The sequence below is a fragment of the Bufo bufo genome, chromosome 2, assembly GCF_905171765.1.
Source record: "Bufo bufo chromosome 2, aBufBuf1.1, whole genome shotgun sequence".
Taxonomy (NCBI): domain Eukaryota; kingdom Metazoa; phylum Chordata; class Amphibia; order Anura; family Bufonidae; genus Bufo; species Bufo bufo.
Genome location: NC_053390.1, coordinates 207,132,555 through 207,160,071, shown reverse-complemented (window position 1 = coordinate 207,160,071; position 27,517 = coordinate 207,132,555). Strand labels below are relative to the sequence as shown.

Sequence of the window (27,517 nt, the reverse complement as noted above, 5' to 3'; positions counted from 1 at the left end):
CCTTCCCTCTGACTGTATACACAGATAGCTGCCAATCACTGATAGGGCCGTCTCCTGAACTTCAAAGCCTAGAATGAACATGGATATAAATGAATAAATAACAAGATATACGGAATCTTTTCCCATAAACCTAGATATCAATCTGCTCAGCTCCTCCTGCTCTAGAACATGCTGCCTGCAACTCAGACTCCATTTTCAATGTGACAGGTTCCCTTTAAGGATCCAAATTCACTGGTGGATTAATGAGTGTATTAAAGGGGCATCCAGACCTTGAGCACTTGGTGAAACTTTTCTGTCTTGTCTGATCCCGTGCCAAATACAATCTGAAGCTTTCTCCATGCTGTGTGATCATTCATCACGTGGATGGAACACCTTTAAAAGTATCCTTCATGCAAACCAGTACATATGTTACATTGTGCTCCCATCACCATGTATAGTGCTAGGGGACTCTAGAAAGTTAGTTCTGCTCTGTTTTTGGCTTTTTGCATTAATATTTTAGAACACCATTTTGGCATCCGCAAATAAAGTGCATTACTTTCTATGAGGCTACTAAAATATATTTCTCTGGGCGGTGAAAAGGATGGTGCAGCGGATAATGAGGTGCTCGGGTTATTTCCGCCCCTGCATCTCCATGTGGAAATCAGTGCTGCACAAGAGGGGTGTATATTTTAGGAAGGTGTTGCCAGCAGACCTGATTGTAACGCTGACTGACAGGTAATTGCTCAGTCTGGGGGATGTAGCTGCATCTGGTTGGGAGAAAGCCTAAAAGAGCTGATTTAAATGGCAGAGATTAATGTTTCTATGTTCCTTCCAAGGAAATGAATTGAATGTATTACTTTTTCTTTTCCCAGACTTTGCAGCAGCAGGAATGCAAACTGCTATACAGTCGTAAAGAGGGGCAAAGGCCTGAAAACAAGAATAAAAACCGCTATAAGAATATCTTACCTTGTAAGTACATGGCACGGCGATTTTGACTCTCTCTGCTCTGTAGGTTTTAGCAACGCTTCACCTGCTTCTCTATGGGATAACGAAATTGGTAAGGAGGAAGGGTGCTGGGATGTTACTAAGTAGGTTGGTCCACCACTAGGGGCAGGAGAAGGTGGACCAGCAGGAGGCGCCATCAGATAAGAAAATGTAATGCACAAAAAACCTAATGATATTTTTATTGCCTGTACTTTGTAATAATACTTCATTTGAAATTCTCTACTCTTTGCCGAGTAATTTTTCATGGGATATCCCCTTTAATAAATCTGCATCTTGGCATTGCCAGTGGGAGTGTCCCTGCACGGTTTCTCTCTGGCAGCACTAACTGTACAGTGTCAGACCACTGGTAACGCCCAGTTGCAGATTCATTAATAAAATTCTAGTAACAAAAACGGAGGAATGGAGCAACATAGTTATATGAAAAGCTGCTCCAGAATTATTACATGGGGAATGCAACTGGTTACCAAAACAGACATGCTAGGAGTGGTGGCAGGTCCCTTTTTAGGCTTGGTCTACACGACGACATTTGTCGTGCGACATTTTGTTGCACTAATGTCGCGTGACAATTTTTATAATGGCAGTCTATGGTGTCGCACTGCAACATGCGACATGCTGCGACTGCGACGCAACAGTCGCAGAAAATCCATTCGAGATGGATTTTTCTGCGACTGTTGCGTTGCAGTCGCAGCATGTCGCATGTTGCAGTGCGACACCATAGACTGCCATTATAAAAATTGTCTCGCGACATTAGTGCAACAAAATGTCGCGCGACTTATTGTGCAAAAACTTTTTCTGAATACCTACTTACCTAGCCTAAAATACAAATCAGCAGGTTCTGATCCCCAATCGGTTTCAATGAGGTGGAGAGGGATTTAGGAAAAAATAAGATGCATTAGAAAGTCCACTTTTTTATGATTGCTATCCACCTTAGGGTATGCCCACGAAGGACAGAAAAAACATATACATTAGAGTTTGCCGCAAAATGTGCATATTTTACAAGCACTTTGACGAGTGCGCGTTCGCACAAACTTTTGTACTAATGTTCTTGTGCAAAACAATTGTTTAACAAATGCAACAGCCACCTGACTATTTCACATGATGGCTAATAGTAATAGATCTCACACTACGCAGTGACATGGATGAAGCAGCCACGTGACAAGGGCATGAATGAGAGGGTGGCATTTACAGGTGTACCCGCAGCTTCAAGGTTATCAGAAATATTTAAAGGGGACATTTTATTTTTATTTTTTTTAATTATTGGATTTGAAAGTTATTAGATTTTTCTTGTAAAATGGTCACTACAGTGAAATAATAAAAAAATAAAAAAATGCATTAAAAGATGTCAATAGCCGTTATTATTACATTGTAGTTTGGGCTAAAACATTTTAGCCCAATTGGTCTTTTGTCCCCTGCAACCTGCATCTTTTCACATACAATACTGACCGCCTCAGAGGAGCGACTCTGACTGCTCGATCTGTAACCCTTCACACAGTCAGTGTTTGTCAGTGATTTCCATCAGTGATTGTGAGCGAAAACCAGAAGTGAAGCCTACACAGAAATAAGGTGTAATGGAAAGATTTGGCTCACAAAGACTACATGCACACGAATGTTTGTTTCTGTGTCCGTTCCATTCTTTTTGCGGATAGGATGTGGACCCATTCATTTCAATGGGTCCGCAAAAAATGCGGACAGCACACAGTGTGCTGTCCGCATCAGTATGTCCGTTCCGTAGCCCCGCAAAAAAAATAGAACATGTCCTATTCTTGTCCGTTTTAGGCATTGTTACAATGAACGTCATCCTGTTTTTTTTGCGGACCGCAAAACTCATACGGTCGTGTGCATGTAGCCAAACACTGATGGAAACCACTGATCGATGTCCGTGTGAAGGAGGCCTAATCTTTATAAAGATCTATTGGGGAAAAAAATGTAGCCCAAAATATTTACAATGCAAAAGATGTCCATAGCCTTTATAGTGAAGGCAAAAAATATGTTATCCTTGAAAGCCCTTTAACATGCAGTCCTATGTAAAATGTACTAGATTTTCTATTGTGTCTGTGCCTAGAATCTGTCTAAAAAGTGGATCCAATTCGTGCAATTTGGCGCAACTAGCGTTACAACACTGTCTTGCTCAAAAAGGGAGTGAAGCTTAGCGGGAAGGGGGCGTGGCGTAAGGTGTGTTTTGCATCTTTACGTGCCTTAATAGAATTCTGAAATGGGCTACACCTTAGCGTGTGAACTGAGGCTGTGTTTTCCCACTTTCATTGTATCTATTGTTAGAAATAAACAATATGGCGTATTATCTTTTCATACAGTCGACCACACAAGAGTTATCCTTCATGATGGGGACCCTAATGAACAGGTTTCGGATTACATCAATGCCAATACCATAATGGTGAGTCTTAACCCTTCATAAAAAATGCATGTTTTTTTTTTTGGTTTGTTTTTTTAAATGTGTAATTTATAAAATGTACTTATTCCATATTTTATTCTGCAGCCTGAATTTGAAACAAAATGCAACAATTCAAAACCCAAGAAGCGTTATATTGCTACTCAGGGCTGCCTCCAAAATACGGTGAATGATTTCTGGAGAATGGTTTTTCAAGAAAACTCCAGAGTTATTGTCATGACCACTAAGGAGGTAGAACGAGGCAAGGTGAGTCTAACGTAGGAGTCTGAATCCATTGCTGAGTCTGGCACTTTTAGCACAATAGAGATGGAAAAATATCCCTCATGGATTAGCATGTGTCTTTTTTTTTTTTTTTTGTCTTGATTGTCTCTTCTGAGACATAGGCGGTGTATTCTAGCAATATTCCACCAATGTCAGCCTCTCTACAGTCATTTCTGGCTCGGCTATCTCCAGCAATCCCATAGTAGTGAATAAAGCAGTGGATGTGTATGAGCGGTGCCCTCTCCATTCATTTCTATGGAAGTTTCGAAAATAGCCAAGCGCGCTTGCATGGCTATTTTTGGAACCCCCATAGAAATCAGTGGAGAGCCCATTTTGCATGCACGGTATGCTCTTCCCTTTTGGTTGCCTGTTGTAGAGATAGGTGCATGTCCCACCCCATGTAAAAACCATTCTGGAACATCTATTCTTTGTTGTGCCTTTCCTTTTATTATTCCTGCTAGGAGTTATGAATGAATTACTAGCAGTCTGCAGTAAGGGTACAGAGGGGTGGTAACCAGTTGGGGGGTGTACCTGCACAGACTCACTCTATCCAATCAGTGCTGTCATTTTCAGTCTGTGCAGGGACACCCCCCCAACTGGTTACCTCCCCTCTGTACCCTTACTGCAAACTGCTAGCAATTCATTCATAACTTCTAGCAGGAATAATAAAGTAATGGCACAACATAGAGCCATAAGAATAGAGTCTCCAGAATTGTTATTATATGGGGAATGCATGAAACTTTTAAAACGGGCATGTCAGGGGCGGTGACATGTCCTCTTTAATGTATAATTGAATTTGAGACTACTTTCTAGATAAGTAGGTATTCAGAAAAAGTTTTTGCACACTTTGTTATAGAGCTAGTTTCCTTTGGCAATAAAGTGCAAGAGATTTCTATATTGAAATAGTTCCGTTTTTGTCCCGATCGATTGTGCTTATTTTGAAGTTTCACTCTAAACATGAGGAATGTAAGGCGATGTCCACGGTTTCTGTTCGTAAAGGGGTTGTCCAGGAATTTACTATTCATGGCCGATTCCCTCCAATCAGCTGTTTTGGCGCTGGAACTACACAGCTTTTCCATTATATTGGATGGAGCACCTACTGCAGTGCTGCTCTCATTCTCTTCAGTGGGAGCAGCACTGCAGTTACCAGCTCCTTCCACTACACAATGGCTGGAGCTGTTCATTTCCACCACTGATAATACTAGGGAACGGCTCATTAGCAGGGATTGGGGTATCACACCATTTGGCAATAAGATATTGATGACCTACCTGAATACAAACCATCAGTTGTAAAATTCTGGTCTATTCCTATAAAGGGTTTGTCTGATAAAGGAGACCTCTGTCCATATGCCTTTTTATGGTATTTGGACATCATGTGGTGGTGGATCTTCCTGTCAGGGTGCCCTCTTTGAGCCAGATGATGATGATATAGTTGCTTTGTATTGGTGGCTTGCCTTCTGGTGGAGTTAAGCCATCTTGGTAATGCTAAAAAGCCTTCGTGTAATGCTATGGTAAATGCTTGGCTGACCACGGCTTTCCTGGGGGGAGATCAGGGGAATGCGTTCTAGAGCTAACGAGACAACCCCTTTAACGGAGCCATGATCTTTTGGGGTAAGGATAGCAGACCAAGATATTCTTGCCATCAAAAACAGATTCCCCTCTTGATCTAAAAAGACATTTAGAGGAACTGATATCCAGAAAGTGATGTAAATCTCAGTCTTTGTGGCGAGGATGAAATTTAATGCTGGGTTATGTATTTTCAGAGTAAATGTGTGAAGTATTGGCCCGAGGAGCATGCACTTAAGGAGTATGGAGTCATGCGGGTGAGAAATGTCAAAGAAACACCAGCACATGACTACATATTAAGAGAGCTGAAACTTTCAAAAGTAGGGCAAGTAAGTATTGCTATTTTCTTGATTATTGTATCATAGATGCAGTTTGTCAAGCCTCATTTTTGCATAAGTACAGAATAAGGTAGTAATTACGGACCCTTTTACCATTGGAGAACCTGTGAAAAAAGGTCTGTTGTTGAACCCTTTTACCTATACCGTTGTAAAAGGGACCTCTGTCCTGCTTCTACTGCCTCCATCGAACCTCCTAAACAGGGTCCTTTGTATCCTGGTGCAAAACACTGGTATTGGGGGCATGTGAAAGAAAATTACATCTAATTCTATATTCATGCTTGAATTCGAAAGTAACTCTTCAGACCCCTCCAGCCAGACTCCTGCGTGTAGTAGAATTTCAAGTTCCTGTGGAGGCTAAAAAAACTAAAGTGAAGCTTTTTAGCCATGTGCCACTCAGAGGAGAACCATTCTGCATAGGCAGTTACTTTTAGATGCTTATTTTATAAGTAAAAAAAACGCCATTCTGCTTTATGGTGGCCATACACTTTAATAGCTGTCGGCCAACAGCTGTTCCTCCTAGCCTGCTCATACACCTGAGCGCTCAGTACGGCCGAATGTGTATGTGCTGTGAAATGGCAGGAGATTACCTCCTCTGAGAGCACAGGATTGGGCATGTTAAAATTCGTAATGCTGATCCATGTGTTCCCCAACATAGGCCAAGCAATGTCGGTCAAACCTCAGATACACATTAGGTGGTATCAGATACACATTTTTGGTAATAATGACTTTTTATCTAATGCCTGCAGCCTGCCTCTTCAAAGTAGGGTTGTCACGATAGCAAAATTTTGATTCGATTTCGATACCATAAAAAAGTATTGCAATACTCGATACCATTCGATACCACGCGGAAAAAAAAAACGCTAAAAAAGCAGCGTGCATTCCGCATTTTATGGACAGTCTGGCCCATAATGGAACAGTCCTATCCTATTTTGGGGGGGGACAAGGTGACCAAAAAATTGCGAATTGTGCAGTTTTTTTTTTTTTTGTTACGGCGTTCACCGCATAGGAGATATTTTTTAATAGTTTGTACTTTTCAGAAGTGGCGATATGTTTTGTTTATTTATTGTTTATATATTTTATATGTAAAATTGGGAATGGGGGTTTATACTCAAAGGGTTTCTGTCACCAGATTTAACCCTATTAAGCTAGCTGACATTAGCAATGTGCTAATGTCAGTTAAACCTAACTAGCCTAGTCCTACTTTTATCTATGCCCCTGTTACACCAGAAATCTAACTTTTATAATATGCTAATTAGCCTCTAGGAGCAGGTGGGTGGGTGGGTGGGGGGGGGGGGGCGTTGTTCCTGCTCCTAGAGGCTCCGTTCTCTGGTTAAATCTTGCGCAGTTCAGCATTCGGCGCAGGCGCGGTTTGGGAAAGACACTCGCAGGCTGCCAGCTTCCTCACCGCGCCTGCGCCAGCGCGAGATTTCACCAGAACACAGGGCTACCAGACGGATGCGAGCGCTGCCTGGCCCTGTCAATCAGGACTTGGAGGGAGGCGTCAAAGGTGGGAGAACGGAGCCTCTAGGAGCAGGAACAACGCCCCCCCCCCCCTGCTCCTAGAGGCTAATTAGCATATTATAAAAGTTAGATTTTTGGCTTAACCCTGAGGGGTTAACTGCCGCTGATCGCAGCTCCCTGTCATAGAGGTCGGGTGCCGGCTATGTGCTTCTGCCACCGGCACCTGCCTCCTGTATTTGTATTAATGGATTAGTTATCATCATATCATCCATTGGTGGCGCAGTGGCCACAGGCCCTCCTCTCCTCTGCCCCTCTCTCTCCTCATTGGTGGCAGCGTCAGCAGCACAGGGGGGTGGGGGAGTGACTCCCTCTCCCCTGTGCTGCTGAGGAGAACATGGAGCGCGCTGAGAGCAGCGCGTGCCATGTTCTGTGATATTGGGCTACGCTACTGCGCAGCCTAGTATTGGTAAATGGCAAATCTGGCTATCGAATCAATACCGGTACAAAAGTATCGATTGGGTATTGTTAATTCGATACCCGGTACAACCCTACTCCAAAGAGAAGATTAATACTCCTCTGACCCCACCGCTCTGGTCCTCTGTGCTGCCTCCTGCTTGACCATGTTCCGGTCCCAATAACTGGCTTCAGCGGTGTCATGGCCACAAGCAGCACATCACAGCTGAAGCTCAGTTATTATGTGACCATGTCTGTGCAGCGGCAGATGTGAACAGTCCGGAGACCAGAACATGGACATGCAGGAGCCAGCACGGAGGAGCAGATAGGTTTTAATCTTCTGGTTACGGAGGAAGACTGGGGGCACTTGCAAAAAAAAAAAAAAAAAATTCCCCGAGAACCCCTTTAAGCTAGCAATACACACTAGACATATGTGAGTTAAACCCATAGATTTTGGCAGGTTCAGCCGACCATCTATTGTGTATGGGGTCTCCTGACACTCTCCCTCAATGGCTGGTATTGGAGGAAATAAGGATAATGAAGATCAGGAGAGAGCTCTCTTGTGTGTATGGTAATCCAATCTTCTCAGTGTATTATTGCTTTTTATACTCCAGGGTAACACTGAAAGAACTGTATGGCAATACCATTTCAAAACCTGGCCAGATCACGGAGTACCTACAGATCCTGGGGGTGTCCTGGACTTTTTAGAAGAAGTTCATCACAAGCAGGATAGTATACCTGAACCAGGGCCTGTAGTAGTGCATTGCAGGTAACTAGCTTCTTAACCTATTCCTCCTTTTCTTATTGAAACAAAGCATAGCTCAGAGGTAGTGTTCAGCAAACTTGTGTTTTAAGATCGGCGTCTAAAGTTCGGGTTCGGGTTATCGAAGTTATTGCGTTATGGATTCCGCTACCACGGACCATAACTGAATTTAGAATCCATAACGCGATTCTTCGATAACCCGAACCCGAACTTTAGACGCCAAACTTAAAACACAAGTTCGCTCAACAATAGAGGTTGTGTACAGGTTTATAAAAAAACATGGCTTCTTTCTTCCAGAAACAGCGCCACAGCCGTCCATGGGTGGTGACTGGTATTGTAGATGTGAATGAAGATGAGCTGCAGTACCATTCAGCCTGCGTGGTGCAGGAAGCAGTCATGCTTTTCTAATCTTGTATGACCTGTATAAGAAGTAGTAGTTCGGTTTAAATTTCTCAAGTGGTTTTGCACTTTAAAAATCAATTACCGAAGTTATTGAACCAAGTCAAGCGCGACTTCGTGAATAACTAACTTCGGCTCATCGGAGCCCATACATTCTGATACTGTATAGAGACGGATCTCCGTACAGTATTATTCCGAAATTTTGAACGAATCGACTTCGGATGAAGCATCCAAAGCTCATTTCGCTCAACACTAAGTAGATAGGTCTGATGTAGTACATAAAGCAATCTGAGCGCTGAATAAGATGTGCCTAGCTGTAAGCGTTTCCAGTTTTTTTTCTGGGTCAGTATTCTTCAGCTACATTTACTTGATATACGCTCAGGGTGATGAATTGTGGACATGTGACGGGGAGAACATCGGACTCTGGCTGCTCCCGTGTTGGCTGGAGGTAATTCTCCGCCAGCATTGTACCTGTCATATATTTCCTAGTGCGGTAGAGGCAGACTATCATTTTGGCATATCCTCTGTAATAAATGTGTATTTATATGCTGCCAACTGGAATGCCATGCTATTCAGCCTACACAATAAAGTCTGTGTTTTCATACTTTGGGACTGTCTTTTGCTCACCGCGCTGTCGTTTTCTTTATTAACAGTGCAGGAATAGGACGTACAGGCACTTTTATTGTGATTGATATTCTCATCGATGTCATCCGAGAGAAAGGTAGGTATGGAATTTGCCGTTATCTGCCACTACCAGGAATTTGGACTAGCGGCTTCAGCATATGGTTCTAGAGATATGAGGGTATTGTGCATTCATTGCTATCTTGAAGAGCTGATTTCTTTCATCGTCATTTAACCCTTTCCCGGGAAAGCAAACTGACAAGATGCATTGTCAGATTTGTCAGTGTTGAATGGCAGTCAAATAAAACAGATTAAGTGTTCTTCCAGGCACATCATTCTATTGAAGATAATTCCAATGCCTTATATCCCATGTTCCCCTAGTTTAGGACTAGCACAAATCCCTGTAGTACCTGAACCATTTACTGCTCTCTGAAGTCTTCATAGTACCAACTGCAGTAGTGAATTTCCCTGAACACTTAGGGGGTCATTTATGATTAGATATACACCAGTTTTCTGGTGCATGTATGTATGTCTGTCGCAGATTGCGACTTTTCCCCGCTGGAGTTTTAGGTGTTGGAAATGGTCTACATTTAAGCCAGCAAGGAAGCTGTCTTACATTTAGACTGGTGGTGGATGTGCCGAAGTTATGTAGAGGCCGGCGCCTCTTCATAACTTCGGCGGATCCACCGGCAGCGCAAGGGCTTATTAAGACCGGCGTCTAAAACGCAAATAAATGACCCCCTTAATCTGGTTTCTGATTCTGGCCATTTTGACCTACCATCATTTGAAAAAAAAGCGCAAATGATTGTTCATGATGGCTAATGGGACACTTCTGTCTGCAAAAATGTGATTGGCCAGGTTGTAAAATGACGTGTGTATGGCATGGTCAGCCGAATTAGATTGATCATTGCCATTGTGCTGAGCGACTGAAGGAGCCAGTTGGTTTAAAATGTGACTCGCTGGTGGGATAATACATACAGACGACTCTCGTAAGTCAGGCTTAGATTAATTTTAACTGAACCTGCTGATTTGCAGGGATTGGTCAGTTATCTAATGTGTATGGGGGTCTCATCTTCTACTCAAAGCAGATGTCAGGGGAGAGGAGGATTGGGAGGTTTCTGCCCTTTTACCATTTAAGACCCAAGCAGAGCTTGTATGTATAGGCGATGGGAGAGCCATAGGCGATGGACAGCCCTATAATGGAGTGGACTGCAATATTTTATTCTGCACAGCAGAATATGTATGGAGTGAACATTTACCACTTATTTTAGCACTACTTTTGCCGTACATTTAAGTTGGAGTGTGGCATTAGGGGTCACTATTCTCGGGCCGCTCCGTGAGATTTCATTTGATAAACTATGCTGAGACATGCACCTAATTCGCTTCATGCTAGGGAGACCCCTATGCCACTTATGGTACCTGCACATGGATGCAGGCTTATAAAAAGATATTCGGCACAAATTTCCATGTGTATCTGCAACAAAATCTGCAGGTGTTACTTGTGGTGTTTGGGTGAAATCCACACCAAAAAAACTGTGCAAACAATTGACATGCTGCAGATTTCAGAATCCGTACAGCAGGTCCGTAATCTCATACACTTTGCCTATATTTTATTACTTTGTGGTTTTTCTGCACAAGAATCTGTACAGAAAAAAGTGCGTAAACCTCAACGTGTGCAGGTAGCCTTAAAAAGTAGCATGTAGAACTGATAACCCCTACCCAGAATGCTCTACTGTTGGAGAATGAAAATGATGACTGAATAGTCTCTGTGCTGTGTGATAGGAACCTTATATTAATCTATATGTAGGTAAGGCCTCATGCACACGACCGTTGCTTTGGTCCGCATCCGAGCCGCAGTTTTTGTGGCTTGGATGCGGACCTATTCACTTCAATGGGGCCGCAAAAGATGCTCTGTTCCGTGGTCCGCAAAAAAAATAATATAACCTGTACTATTCTTGTTCATTTTGCGGACAAGAATAGGCAGTTATATCAATGGCTGTCCGCGCCGTTCAGCAAATTGCGGAACACACACGGACGCATTCCATGTTTTGCGGCTCCCCAATTTGCGGACTGCAAAACACACAACGGTCGTGTGCATGAGGCCTAAAAGTGGAGCTTTAAAAAAAGTCCCCTTATTCCAAATGAATTATTTTACATTAATGAATGAAAACATTTTGTGTCAAGGACCTGCAAAACTGTACAGACCCTTTCCTACAATTGTATCCAGTTAGGAAATTATCAGTTAAAGGGGTATTCCCACGTTTTTGGGTTTTACCTGCATCTATCTATGGAACAATCCGTGGATATGCCATAATCAGCAGCTCAAATCTTATGTCCTGATCGATTTTACCTACATGAACAGAGCAAACTGTCGAGAGCGCAGGATGTAGAGTTCAGAGCATTGACTACACTGGAAATAATTCTCTACACCTCCTCTGTGAACAGGATTAGTTTTGTATAGAACATATATCAGGAATGTTATATGCAGTAACAAAAGGGAATCCCGAAAATGGTGAGGAATTGAAGCACAATGGAAAGCTGAAAAGTTAATTGCCTAAAACCAGAACATCTGTTTAAACCAACGTAGTTTCTGCTCCATCTGGGACATTTATGGCATATGGCACAGAAAGGTGCAGATCCTGTCCACAGAATGGGGCCCTGAAGTGAACGAAATCCACCACCTACGTGCCGCATCCTTTCCATTCATTGCTATAGGAGCTGAGAGAGCACGCTCAACTATTTTTGGAAGTTTCAGAGCAGTAAAAAGAGAGTACGTTATACAAGAGAGGTCACTCCTCCATTCATCTGCTCTTGGCTGTTTTTTGGAAGTCCCAGAGCTGTGTATAGAGGGCGGCTGCGCTTACTCTTTCTTCACTTCAGAGTCCTGTTCAGGAGATAGCCTAGTGATATCCTATAAATGTCCCAGATGGGAATACCCCTTTAGCAAGGCCTAACCTCCTACACCTCGTTCACATCTCCATTAGGAGATCCAGCAGGCCATTGGGGCACAGAGCAGCCTGTCTGATCTTACTCGACCATCCTCTACTTCACCACTGGATCCCCATTGACCGCAATGAGGTCCAGCATAAATGCACGCAGGACTGTTCATCCATGGGAAACAATGAAGGGCACAGCAAGGGCCGTTCTAAGTCAGTGAGACCCAGCATTGCTTAGTTGTTTCCTTAGTGTGAATGTAGCCTTAGTGGCTCTTAGAGCCGTGGTTGATCTGTTCAGGTTGCCCCTTTTATTTCAGATGATTTTTATTTATTGATCTCTTTTTAGGTGTTGATTGTGATATTGATGTACCCAAAACTATTCAGATGGTAAGATCCCAGAGATCAGGAATGGTTCAGACAGAAGCACAATACAGGTTTATATACATGGCTGTACAGCATTACATAGAAACTTTACAACGCAGAATCGAAGAGGAGCAGGTATGTTATATCGCTGTTTGTGTACTTTCACTGTATATCACTAATGCAAATGTATTTAACTACGGTATGTTTGAGAGATTTTATACGAAGACTGGGTACCATCTCTGGGAGATCTTGGTAACTTTTTGTTCCGCACTTTTAAATTAATGGCCACTTACCTAACTCCAGTGAGGCGCTGAGTTCTGTCTTTACTGCTGGAAACTTAGTCATCTCTCATTTGTAGCTATGAACCATTTTATCAGCTGAATCAGCTTTTTGATCTCACAGGTTGAGCTGACTAATTTCCAGTGCAGTGATATGTTGGACAGTGTAGTTAACCACTAAAATCCTGTATCCTTACAGGCCATAAACGACTTTTAACGCTAAAGTGTATTTTCATCAATTACTCTAGCTCCCATTCCTCCTTGTTTTTTTTTGTTTTTTCTTCCAAGTTCACTTTATCTGCAGTTTTCTCTAATCCCCCATGCTTGAATCTTACTTTCTGGTTTGTCATGTGACTGCTGTCCCATCATGCCTTAGGGCAGTGAGATGGGTCCTGACATCAGCAGATCTTGTGACACTAACCATTCCCCTTGATCTTACCAATGAGGCTTCCTACATCCTACAATGTAAGGCTCCAATGCAGGACGTAACCAACTGATTTGCCACAGGTTGCAATGGTAGGCTAATAACGTTTGAAAATGGGGAAAGGGATCTAACAATGATATCTGTTGGACGGGATACATTTATATTAGTAGCTCAACCCCTTTAAGTGACAAGCCAGTAGCCAATTACTAGATATATGAACTTTATAGGCTTTATATAGAAATATATTATTCTCATCAGTACTTCCTACAGTAAACTATCATTGCTAGATGTGAAAGCCTCTTCCAGAAGGGTGAATTTAGTGTCATCTAGGAATTTAAAGGGCAAATTGATCTTCTGTAGCATTTTATGTAACACATTTCATGCTTTTTAGTTTACATTTAAAATTAATTTGGCATCCACCTTAAATTATGGCATTTAAAGGGGTTTTCCGAGACCTTAGAACTGATGACCTATCCTCTGGGTGCGATACCAAGCACAGCCGCTATACAACGTACGGGGCTGTGCTTAGAAAGCATGGTCGTACATTGGAGCGCGGGCACTTTCTCAAACTTCTGATTGGCGGGGCCCCCGGGTGTTGGACCCCCACTGATCACATACTGATGACCCATCCTGATGATAGGTCATCAGTTCTGAAGTCTTGGAAAACCATTTTAAGACTTTACTAAATGGCCCCCTAGCTGGAAGAGATGTATGTTAAACGGCGTGTTCTTCACTGATGAACTGACAATTGGCTGCTCCATCAGCCCGTCTAAACCTGCCTTTAGGATTGCCAACTTATATGTCAATATTCCCCAGGATCTGCCTAAAATAAAGAACAGGTAAGTACTTACTTCACAGATCCCACACCACTGCTTCAGTTCTTTATTTCATGCGGATCCCAGGGGTTTTAACTTCTGAAACCAGGCAATCCCTTTCAAGAGAAAATGTGACCACCTTTCTCAGAAACCACAACTCTGACTGCGGCACGCTGATTCTAGCACTTGTCTCTGTAATGTGCGTCTATAATGTTTCTAAACACTTTGTACTGTTTCTTAGCTTCAGCTGGAAGGAAGTAGTCTTGGTATTTAGGAGCCTCAGGAATAGCTCCGTCCACCTCCAGCTGATAATCTTCATATTCAAAGTAAGGGAGGTAGTTGTCAAGCACTGGGGGCGTAGTTATTCCCAAAGCTCCTCAATTCAAGGACTGCTTCCTCACAGCGCAATGTGAACACTGCAGCTAGTAAATGGTATTATTTCAGAAACTACATCATATATACTCAACAGAGGCAGAGCTGGAATTAATACCATTGCCTTATGTTGCCCTAAGAACAGTGTTTAATGCTCAGTGAATGTACTACTGTGTCAAATGGATTCGCAGGAACTACAGTCAGGTCCATAAATATTGGGACATCGACACAATTCTAACATTTTTGGCTCTATACACCACCACAATGGATTTGAAATGAAACGAACAAGATGAGCTTTAACTGCAGACTGTCAGCTTTAATTTGAGGGCATTTACATCCAAATCAGGTGAACGGTGTAGGAATTACAATAGTTTGGATATGTGCCTCCCACTTGTTAAGGAACCAAAAGTAATGGGACATAATAATCATAAATCAAACTTTCGCTTTTTAATACTTGGTTGCAAATCCTTTGCAGTCAATTACAGCCTGAAGTCTGGAACGCATAGACATCACCAGAAGCTAGGTTTCATCCCTTGTGATGCTCTGCCAGGCCTCTACTGCAACTGTCTTCAGTTCCTTGGGGCATTTTCCCTTCAGTTTTGTCTTCAGCAAGTGAAATGCATGCTCAATCGGATTCAGCTCAGGTGATTGACTTGGCCATTGTATAATATTCCACTTCTTTCCCTTAAAAAACTCTTTGAATGCTTTTGCAGTATGCTTTGGGTCATTGTCCATCTGCACTGTGAAGCGCCGTCCAATGAGTTATGAAGCATTTGGCTGAATATAAGCAGATAATATTGCCCAAAACACTTCAGAATTCATCCTGCTGCTTTTGTCAGCAGTCACATCATCAATACAAGAGAACCAGTTCCATTGGCAGCCATACATGCCCACGCCATGACACTACAACCACCATGCTTCACTGATGAGGTGGTATGCTTAGGATCATGAGCAGTTCCTTTCATTCTCCATACACTTCTCTTCCCATCACTCTGGTACAAGTTGATCTTGGTCTCATCTGTCCATAGGATGTTGTTCCAGAACTGTGAAGGCTTTTTTAGATGTCGTTTGGCAAACTCTAATCTGGCCTTCCTGTTTTTGAGGCTCAGCAATGGTTTACATCTTGTGGTGAATCCTCTGTATTTACTCTGGTGAAGTCTTCTCTTGATTGTTGACTTTGACACACATACACCTACCTCCTGGAGAGTGTTCTTGATCTGGCCAACTGTTGTGAAGGGTGTTTTCTTCACCAGGGAAAGAATTCTTCGGTCATCCACCACAGTTGTTTTCCGTGGTCCTCCGGGTCTTTTGGTGTTGCTGAGCTCATTGGTGCGTTCCTTCTTTTTAAGAATGTTCCAAACAGTTGTTTTGGCCACGCCTAATGTTTTTGCTATCTCTCTGATGGGTTTGTTTTGTTTTTTCAGCCTAATAATGGCTTGCTTCACTGATAGTGACAGCTCTTTGGATCTCATCTTGAGAGTTGACAGCAACAGATTCCAAATGCAAATAGCACATTTGACATGAACTCTGGACCTTTTATCTGCTCATTGTAATTGGGATAATGAGGGAATAACACACACCTGGCCATGGAACAGCTGAGAAGCCAATTGTCCCATTACTTTTGGTCCCTTAACAAGTGGGAGGCATATATGCAAACTGTTGTAATTCCTACACCGTTCACCTGATTTGGATGTAAATACCCTCAAATTAAAGCTGACAGTCTGCAGGTAAAGCATATCTTGTTCATTTTATTTCAAATCCATTGTGGTGGTGTATAGAGCCAAAAATGTTAGAATTCTGTCGATGTCCCAATATTTATGGACCTGACTGTATATAGTTTCCATGATGTAATAGTATGGAATGGTGGTTATAGACACAAAAGCTGTGCCCGCATCATACTTGCAGGTGCCAGCATTATTATAGTCACACCACCAGAGATAACACCAATGGATGTTTAACCACTTGCATTGATTAATGCCAAGTGCGGTATCTAAGTGGTTAGGACAGAAGCAGTGGGCTCCCTTTGTGACCTCATCCGGCCCCCATTGGGTTTTCATGTCATCTCAGTACATCTATTAGGCCTTGCCAGACGCACTGCCTAATAGAATGTTTGTCAGCGTTAAGCTAAAGTACAAAGGGTTGGCATTGTATTATGTGAGCAAGGAAGACTAAAATTAAAAGTAAAAAAGTTTCCAAATATTAAAAAATTTAAATAAATGAGATAATAATGAAAAATCCTTTTCACCAATAAAAATGCTCAAGAATAAAAAGAAAATTTGTACATAATTGGTATCGCCATGTCCGTAACCACTTTAACTATAAAATGATCGTGTTAGTAAACTTGAACTGTTAAATAACCTAAAAATGCCATAATTGCTGTTTCTTGTTTATTCCACCTCCCAAAAAATGAACAAAAAGAGATCAAAAAGTTGCATGAACCACACAATTGTCTAATCTAATGCAAACGTCAACTCATCCCGCCAAAAAACAAGCTCTTGCACTGCTCCATTAAGGCTGTTTTGTAATTGTGCAAACGTAGTAAAACAAGAATAAAACCTATGCAAATTGATATCATCGTAATCACACTGATCCACAGTCTGAATGCCGTAAGAACAAAACTCAAAAACAAGATGCCAAAAATGTTTTGTTTTTTTATCCCCGATCACCCCCATCCAAAATAAACATTTTTCACTACATTATATATACCTCAACTTGGTGCCATGAAAAATGCAACCGCACAGCAAATACAAGCCCTATTGTGGCTTCTTCTATGTTAAAATAAATTATGCCTGAAAATAGCAAAAGTCCCAAATAAGCTGCATCGGTTAGAGGGGGAATGAGCTTGGTTAAATAAGCCCTTTTATACTTGGGTTTCATTCAGTCTGCATCTTGTGCCTGTATGCAGGGCTTATACTGGATCTCCTTGTGCAAGTAAGTAAAGATAAACCCTGGCTACATGCATCATTTCACTAAAGATAGGGGGATCCCTGGCCCAAAATGTTCACATTAAAATCACATCCTAAACTCCCATCCAGTCACCCAGGGCCTTATCTCTTGAAACAAACCAACTGTAGCTTTAATCTAATATAAAGTGATGATGGAATCCTGCAAATACGGGGGCTGGGGTTATGTTTGAAGAACAGTGAGTATTTGCTCAAAGCAATTTTATATTTCATGGAAATATATATATATTTTTTCTTTTCAGAAAAGTAAGAGAAAAGGACACGAGTACACAAATATAAAATACTCCCTCTCAGAGCAGACAGCGGGGGATCAGAGCCCACTACCACCCTGTACCCCTACACCATTACCAACGCCTACACTTCCAGAGTAAGTTAAGCTGTGTATGTATATGTGTGCATTGCTTACTAGGCTATATGTTCTTAAAGGGGTTGTCTCACTTCAGCACATAGCATTTATCATGTAAAGAAAGTGAATACAAGGCTCTTACTAATGTATTGGTATTGTCCATATTGCCTCCTTTGCTGACTTTACTCATTTTTCCATCACGTTATACACTGCTTGTTTCCATGGTTATGACCACCCTGTAATCCAGCAGTGGTGACCGTTCTTGTACCCTGTAGGAAAAGGTGCCGGCCTATGCGCACTTCCACGGTCCCAGCTACCAGAGAGCCCGGTGCCTTTTCCTATAGTGAGCAAGCGCAACCATCGCTGCTGGGATTGTAGGGTGGACGTAACCATGGAAACGAGCAGCGTATAATGTGATGGAAAAATTTAATCAAGTCAGCAAAGGAGGCAATATGGACAATCACAATACATTAGTAAGTAACTTGTATGAAGTTTGTATACATAATAAATGTCATTTGCCGAACTGAGACAACCCCTTTAAGCTAGTTTCACACTAGCGTTAAAACCATCCAGCAGAGGAACAGCTTGCTGGAGTTCATCATATCTGGCATAGTGCTTTTCCCTGCCAGAGCCCATTGACTATAATAGGACCTGGCGGGGATCCAACTGGTTCCCAGCATAAATGCCGGGATTCGGCCAGACAAAAAGCGATGTAACCGGTGCTCTGTCGGCTATGATGAACTCCAGCCGGCTGTTCCTCTCCCTGAACAGCCAGCCAGATGGTTTTAAGGCTAGTGTGAAACTAGGCTTAGCCTACTGAATTGTCATATAAACATATTAAAGGGGTATTCCCATCTCAGACAATGGGGGCATAGTGCAAGTATATGCCCCCATTGTCTGATAGGTGTGGGTCCCACCTCTATCTATCTCGTAAACTGAGCTGGCAAAGTGAAGGAGGGCTCGGCTATTTCCGTTGGCCCCATTGAAGTGAATGATATATCGGTGGCTGTGCAAGCGTGGTGCGCTCCCATTCATTTCTATAGGACTGTCAGAAATAGCCGAGCCAGCTCAGCTATTTTCGGCAGCCCTATAGAGATGAATGGATGGTGGCCATGCAGAAATCACTATTACTGTTCAGTACTGCCACTTGCTGGTCTGAACTGTAATAGATACGTAATGAGGCTGGAAGCCTAGTTCAGACTCGGGCTCATTGCTGTAAAGGAACGTCTTCCCCGATCTCCGCCAGGGGGAGGCGTTACTTCTGGGTTTTAATCCTCTCAGATGCCGTGGTCATATTTGACCATGGCATCTGAGGGGTTAAATATCTGCAGTTGGTATTACCGTCGATTGCGTACATTAGCTGCAGCTGTATGAAACGGCAGGCACACTATGCAGCTATGGCGCTTGCTTTGCTCCGGGGTGGGCGCCATCTTTAAAGGTGTTAAGACCCCTGCTGATCATGACAATGAAAGGATCTTAGGTCCTCTTGCCAATTTTTTTTTCTGCATAAAGGGGTTCCTGGCCATCCAGTTTGCAGGCAACTGTAGCACCGCTCTACTCTACTAGTTAATGGAGCTGTGCTTCAATTCTCTGCACAGCAGGTGGCTGAGAGCATCACTGTACAGGAAGAAACTGGGAACGGGCTGAGAAGCAGTGAAGGCCCCAGTAGTCGAACCCCCACTGATCAGAAAGTGATGGCATCATCTTTCTATGGTGGTAAAGCCTCTTCAAAGTATGTTGGCTGAGCAGATGCTTCCTTGGCAGTATGAGAGTAGTGGAGCTTCGGTCTCTAGGTCAATATAATAAGAAGGTAATAACTATCAAATATACAATGGATTGATTAAATTAAAATCCTAATGATACTTTCTAATCCTTACTTGCATAAAATCTGATTAGGCTACTTTCACACTAACGCTCTGGATCAGTTTTGCCCTAATGCATTCTGAATGGAAAAGGATCCGCTCAGAATGCATCAGTTTGTCTGTTCAGTCACCATTCTGCTCTGGAGGCTGCCTGCACAGTATTTCTGTCCGCCATGTGGTGCGGAGTAAGACGGATCCGTCCTGACACGCAATGTAAGTAAATGGGGACTGATCCGTTTTCTCTGACACAATCTTTCACGGCTATAGAAGACATAATCCAACCGGATCCGTTCATGATGGATGCATGCGGTTACATTATTGTAACGGAAGCGTTTTTACAGATCCATGACGGATCCGCCAAAAAACGCTAATGTGAAAGTAGCCTTACACTGTTAAAGAGGACATGTCACCTCTCCTGACATGTTTGTAGTCACTACTTCTTACATTCCCCATAATAACAATTCTGCAGCATGTTTTCTTGTAACTCTGTGTTGTGCCACTCCTCGATTTTTCCTGTTACAAGATTATGAATAAATTATCAACTGGATGTTACCTTTTCCCTTGTCAAAAGGTTGTGTCTCCCTGCACAATCCTACACTGCTGCCATTGACTGCGCAGTGTCAGAAAATGCAAGGACCCATCCCCAGGTGTCAACATCCAGTTTTCAATTCATTTATAAAATTCTTAGAGGAATAATAAATACGCACTAGAATTGTCATGTAATGCGGAATACAATTATTTACTAATACAGACATGTCAGCAGGGGTAAGACCGTGTCAAAATGCCCAGTGATGTCTGCAACAGTAGCTTATTGACAAGGGGGTCCAGTGTAGATTAGTGAAAAGATGGCAGGCTATTGCACGTTTCTCACTCCAGCAGTCAACTACTGAACACAACAGTAACATGTCATCTTGATTTGCAGTTGGCAATATTAATGGACACCCGACCCTTACTGTGTTCCTGTAATAGTTCACCAAAATAAGGAAAGTATAACTAGTGGGCATGTGGAGTACCAAACTTGACTATTAAAGGTTGATGTAATTGCCTGGTTTAGAAAACCCACTTTAAAATGCTATTTTAGGTACTTCTAAGTTAAAGGAGTATTCCCATCTCAACTGATCATAACTGAGATTGGGATATCTGTCCTATGTGGGGGTTAGAAGTGGCTGGGTTTACGTAAACGGCTACGTTATTTCCATGACTCTGATTGACTACAGTTACTGCGTAGCACAGTGGGCTCTGCTGTTTATGTGGCTCTCGAGTTACAGATATAGCGTAGCTCGCTGTGTGACTCTTCTATGGGGCTTATGCAAACGGAGCAGCCCAGCCAGCTCAGCTGTTTTGTAATCCTGACCATCCCTGGCCACCACATACTATAGATACTATAGATATTTTGATCTCGGTCATGAATGGTTAAGATGGGAATACTCCTTTAATAGTTGGCTGTCTACAGGACACTCATCTAGCAGCCGGAGCGGAGTGTGTCCCTCGCTCTTAGGGATCCATCACCTCTTTTAGTTACAAAGACAGCTCATTGATATAAAGGCTACATGGGCACCTTTTAGGCATATTTATTTACTTAAATGTATGTACTTGGTTTTATTGAAAAACGTGTACCACTTGCCATCTGCAGCTTTTTTATATATCTCAGTACATGGCAAGCTGCAGAATGCCATTCATTGGCTGTCCGATGACTTGTTCTCCAGCCTGGCTATGTCCGAACTTTCAACTGGTCATAAATCTTAAAATATCCTTCAGGAGAGAGCAATGATAGAGACTGAGCCATCAGATGAACCCTCTGATCAATTTCACCGTGAAGATAATTTTGCAGCATGTTATGTGTAATGCGATAACTAAATGCTGCAGGAGTCCAAATGGCGCAACATCTTTAACAAAACCCCATTGCAAAAATGCTTTTCAGCCATAAATGCCCCCAGAAATGTCTATAGCTTTTAACATTATACACTGCCCGTCCAAAAAAAAGTCGCCACCAAAAATATTTAGTTGGACCGCCTTTAGCTTTGACTACGGCACGCATATGCTGTGGCATTGTTTTGATAAGCTTCTGCAATGTCACAAGATTTATTTCCATCCAGTGTTGCATTAATTTTTCACCAAGATTTGCATTGATGATGGTAGAGTCTGACTGCTGCAGAAAGCCTTCTACAGCACATCCCAAAGATTCTCAATGACGTTAAAGAGGACCTTTCACCAGAGGAAAGCCTCTAAACTAACTATACAGAGGTGTAGAGCGGCGCCCAGGGATCCCCCTGCACTTACTGTTATCCCCGGGCGCCGCTCCGTTCGCCCGGTATAGCCTCCGGTATGTAAGTAGTTAGGCTCCACCCACTTGATCCTGCCGGCGTCTTCTCCTATGCTGTAGCGCTGGCCAATCGCAGCGCTCAGCTCATAGCCGTTCTGTCACAAATGGTTTACGGTTTGTCTAGCTGTGGGGATCGTACTTTTTGCTTTCACTTTGTGTCGGTCATCTAATAACCCTTATTTTTAATTTACTAATAGGTCATAAACACTTATTCGAATCACATTCTTATCGGTAACATAAGAACTGAGCTATAATGAGTGTTTATAATGTCAGAGAGCAGAGATAAGGAGCCTGTCAGATTAGCCGGCTGACAGAGCAGAGAGAAAATTCAGATCACTGTATTAGAGCTCTCAGCCCTGTACAGAAAGAAGGGCTCCATATTTGTAATGAAGACCAATTTAAAAAAGTGCAATAATAGTAAAAAATGCCCCCAGAGGTGTACATAGCCTTTAAAATTTTTATGTAATGATGTTCAGACATAGTTCTCGCTTTAGGAACATATTAACAGGGACCTTACCTTATAATATCACAGTAAGAAAGCTTGCTAACTGTGTAACAAATTATCTCCTGCTATATAAGCAATGAAGATAAATTGAAAAGAAAATGGGATTGATAATTATGTAAGTCTCTAATATAATTGTTAAAGTAGCTTCTACTTTTGTATGCCTTCTTTTATTGCTGTTGTCTTTATGAAGCTCTGGTTTTGGAATGCAGCATGGCATGAGATGCTATTGTATCACAGTCGTGCTCTTGAAGAATGTGAAATAAGGCTAGAAAGCCTTTCAGATGATTTTTAGCTTGAGCACCATACTGTGAAAATGGGCCACTTGTGTTTGCCCGATATAGGAGAAAGGAAGTTTATAGATTCTATTTCAGCTGGGAAGCAACAGAGGAGGAACCCGGTTATTATCTTTTCTAGTGTGCTTATCGGTGGACTCTCAGCACACAGACTAAAAAGACTGACTTTCTTAAAAAATAAAAGCATCATGCTAAACAGACGCAGGGAAAAACTGTGGTGTATCGGCAACAGATGGGGTATGCTAAGGTGTCGAAAAAGGATTTCTTCCATCCTAATGATACAATGATTCATGTGGTTTTTGACCAAATTCTTAGAATAAGCTGCAGTAGCTAAAATATTGCATGTACAAGATCCCTTGTAGTTTCCTGACTCGCCCCGAAACTACATTTTCCGTCTTTTTTGTGAATTAGTTGCACTCAATTCCAGGAGACGGCTTCCTTACATGTCTGCCAGTCTGGAAAAGAAAAGTATGTACTACACATTGATTTACTGTCCTCCACCCCTCCTGTTATACAAATGGGGTAAAAGGCAGATTGGTGATAGTGAAAGCCCTGGACACATGCAGATTTTAATACAAGGCTTAAAACACTCGTTGGTAATGACAACTTCTCATCTGAGCTTTTGCTACCAGTTAAGCCACATTTGCTAACTTGACATTTTACTAGTGTACAATATTCTGAATATTTCAGTATTTTCTGTAGAGCAGCACACTCATCAGTGCTAAAATGTGATCTAAAGGATTTGGCATTTTTCATTCTGGTGCTTATCCAGCATGGTTAAGAGTGATATCTAGTAAAGGTCTCCTTGTTTTGTCCTGGGATCTACATTCAAGGCTGCAAACACCCTAACCATCTTTATTTGCCGGGATGTAACTATAGCCATAGCGGCCATAGCACTCGCTATGGGGCCCAGAGGTTGAGGGGGCCCAGTCAGGTTCAAGAACATTGTACCTTTTTCTAGGACATTTCAAGGTGAGTTCAAAAGCGTAGCGAGTAGGGCTGCTGTAAACGATTATTTCTGTAATCGAGTATTCTACCGATTAATTTTTACGATTAATCGAGTACTCTATAAGAAAAACTGAATTAATAGACTGTTTTCCTTTATAAAAACTCATCAGACCCCAACACCCTTTTGTTCCCCCCTGTGCGATCAGCCCAAGTGCATCAGTTCCCCCCAGTGCCTTCAGCTCCACTATCCCACCCCAGTGCCTTCAGCTCCACTATCCCACCCCAGTGCCTTCAGCTCCACTATCCCACCCCAGTGCCTTCAGCTCCACTATCCCACCCCAGTGCCTTCCGCTCCACTATCCCACCCCAGTGCCTTCAGCTCCACTATCCCACCCCAGTGCCTTCAGCTCCACTATCCCACCCCAGTGCCTTCAGCTCCACTATCCCACCCCAGTGCCTTCAGCTCCACTATCCCACCCCAGTGCCTTCAGCTCCACTATCCCCCCCCCGTGCCTTCAGCTCCACTATCCCACCCCAGTGCCTTCAGCTCCACTATCCCACCCCAGTGCCTTCAGCTCCACTATCCCACCCCAGTGCCTTCAGCTCCACTATCCCACCCCAGTGCCTTCAGCTCTCCCATCCCACCCCAGTGCCTTCAGCTCTTTCCCCACCCCAGTGCCATCAAGATGACATTATACCGCCAAATGGTGATATTATACTGCAAGGGGCAACAATCCCCCCCCCCCCCCCCCCCAATACAATATCTATTCAGTGTCTGCATGGCATAAATAGCTGAGGGCTTGCTGGGCTTTGTAGTGCACTTAAGGCCACAGGTTGCTTCTTTAACATTAGCTTATTGTATGATGCAAACAGAAAGCATCACCTCAGGCAGTAACAGTGACAACCCCATGACAGCAGCTAGGGCCCACACAGCACACAGGGTGATGCACTGCAGGTAGTCACCAGCCCCAGTAACGTACAGCAAGCCACACTAACCTGAAACCACTACACTTCCCGGCTGCCCCCAATTCGCTTATAGCCAATCAGCATTTGTCTTACCACTAACCAATCAGCGGGCCTGTTATGGCTGCTCTCACATGAGGTGTATATGAGAGAAGCGCTGGGATTGGCTGGGAGCAGCTGCCTGAGAGATTGTCCTACTGGTATGGAGAGTGCCTACTCCTGCAATTGGTTCACTCCCGCTCCGTGGTCACGTGACACAAACGAATCCTCGATGCAAAAAATTTGCATTGAGGATTTTTTTGTGTCGAATTACTCGATTTAATAGAGTTCTCTTTGCAGCACTAGTAGCGAGAGAGAAGGAATGTAACCACCAAATGCAGTGAAAACAAAAGTGATTTTATTCGGGATAATATGCAAATAAAGCAATAGTGAATAAGTGATGAATAACTATTGATTATAAGAATAAAGCAAGAATCCTGAAGTAAGGAAGTCACTTACCGTCGATCCTTAGATAAATCCAGTCTTGGGAGCTTTTTCTTGGCGCGACACTCCCAAGAGTTGTATCTGTTAGCTGCACTATTTTGGTCTTAAAGAGAGAGAAATACTCTCAGGGTCCATTCACACGTCCGTGTGTGTTTTGCGGATCCGTGGATCCGCAAAACATGGACATCGGCGATGTGCGTTTCGCATTTTGCGGACCGGACATCGCCGGCACTTAATAGAAAATGCCTATTCTTGCCTAGGACATGTTCTATTTTTTTTTCGGGAAAGGAATTGCGGACCCGGAAGTGCGGATCCGCAATTCCGGATCCGGGCAGCACATCGTGCTGCCCCATAGAAATGAATGGGTCCGCAATTCCGTTCTGCAAAATGCGGAACGAAATTGCGGACGTGTGAATGGACCCTTAAAGACATGAAATCAACCCTTCTGATTTACATGGGGAATAAAAATATGGCAGCTTTTTGCTATAATGTGGGTTTTCTGATTTATAGTGCTGTTATGCATACCTTTTAAGTATTGCTACTTATGCTGCTGTTTTAATTTTCTTCCATTATTTTGCTTTGGGGCCCTATGAATTCTAGTTACGCCATTGCTTATTTTCATACCTATTAAACTGGTCATCCACATTATGTGTATATCAGATGAACCCACTAAAGCTAATGAGATCGGAGATCATCTAGTGTTTATGAGGGGGGCCTTTTGACTCTTCCCCAGTGGCAGTTGTCAGGGGAGAAGAGGATCAGGCTGTTGAATTTCAAAACGCCTGATCTTTTTATTCGCTGGGAGGTGTCTGGCAGTGGTTTATTCAGTTCCCTTTTCCTCATTCAGAACACATACACGCTTAGCCAAATCAACCACAAATGTGTATAGTGGAGGTCAGTTGGCCGAACAAGCCCAACAGCTATCTCATGCATGGACAGCTAAAGCTGACTTGACTCAACTTCCGTCACTTAGCTATCTTTCTTACAGATGTAGTCAACACACAATACATTTTTAGTTTCACATTAGTTTCATTGCTGTAGGGTTTTCAAGAGGAATTGAAAATGAAACCATGAAGACTACTACACCCTCTTGGCCAGATTCAGGACAATTTACTTCCTCTATATCAGATTAAGGCTCCTTTCACATATGCATTTTGGTTTCAGGTTTGAAGATCCAGCAGTTTTGAGATTGTTTTGATTACACATCAGTATGCATCCGTTCCGTTAGGATGCGGTTGTTTGAAATAGAAACGGAACAAACCGGATCTGCCACAAAATACATTGAAAGTCATTTGGTGACGGATCTGTTTTTTAGGCTCCTAACAAACCGGATCCGTCACCATTGACTTACATTGTTTTTAGTGTGACTGATCCGGTTTGTTACGTTTCGATGGCCGGACACAAAACCGCAGCTTGCAGCGGTACTGTGTCGGGTCACGGAACGGATGGCATCCTGATGCATCCGGAACGGATCTCTTTCCATTCAGAATGCAAAAAAAGGCAATGATTATATATATATATATATAATTTTTTTTTAATTATTAAAACCACATAGTGAAACAAAATGGTTTTGAAGAAGTAAGGCTAATTTCACACTAGCGTTAATGTTTTCCGGTATTGAGATCCTTCATAGGGTCTCAATACTGGAACAAAACGCTTCCGTTTTGTCCCCATTCATTGTAAATGGGGACAAAACATAACTGAACAGAATGGAATGCTCCAAAATGCATTCCGTTCTCATACCAGACCGCAAACCGCAGCATGCTGCGGATATCTTTCCATCCTGAGATGCGGAGCAAGATGGATCCGTCATGACCCACAATGCAAGTCAATGGGGACGGATCTGTTTTCTCGGACACGATAGAAAACGGATCCGTCACCCATTGACTTTCAATGGAGTTTGATGGATGTGTCTTGGCAATGTTAAAGATAATACAACCGGATCCGTTCATAACGGAAGCGTTTTTGCTGGATCCAGCAAAAACGCTGGTGTGAAAGTAGCCTTACAACAGCAAAAATTCTTTAAAGAATATGTTTAACATAAAATCTTGATTTGGACATTCCTCTTGCCGTGCAGACGCACGCCTACAATTGAGCGCGCTGATAACCATATTGCAAGATTATCCTTATTTCTCCCTCGTAGCGGCACCAGTTTGATTAAAGGCTGTAATTGGCCGAAACGTAACATCAACATTGGCCGCAGCTTCAATAAAAGCAGAGCATATTTCTACGGAACCACAGTTCATTGTGAGTGTTTTCTTCCATTATAGATTTGGACAATAGCTCATTTTCTGATGACACGTTCCCTTTTAGACGTCTGTGTCTTCACTACTACAGCAGAATCTAAAAGCGTTCACATTACAAAGAAGCTTATCAACTCCGTATGAGGC

The 27,517-nt window shown here is 42.7% G+C and overlaps 1 protein-coding gene across 2 annotated transcripts in view; it reads left to right on the top strand.

Annotated features, from left to right (window-relative positions):
- Positions 1-27,517, top strand: part of PTPN11 (protein tyrosine phosphatase non-receptor type 11) — a 67,025-nt gene that overhangs the window by 34,359 nt on the left and 5,149 nt on the right. For both annotated transcript variants that reach the window (XM_040416046.1, XM_040416047.1), the window contains exons 7-14: positions 852-948; positions 3,297-3,376; positions 3,479-3,637; positions 5,416-5,547; positions 8,085-8,239; positions 9,286-9,353; positions 12,536-12,687; positions 17,647-17,771. In XM_040416046.1, coding sequence (XP_040271980.1) covers positions 852-948; positions 3,297-3,376; positions 3,479-3,637; positions 5,416-5,547; positions 8,085-8,239; positions 9,286-9,353; positions 12,536-12,687; positions 17,647-17,771 — 968 coding nt within the window. The remainder of the gene's footprint in view (positions 1-851; positions 949-3,296; positions 3,377-3,478; positions 3,638-5,415; positions 5,548-8,084; positions 8,240-9,285; positions 9,354-12,535; positions 12,688-17,646; positions 17,772-27,517) is intronic.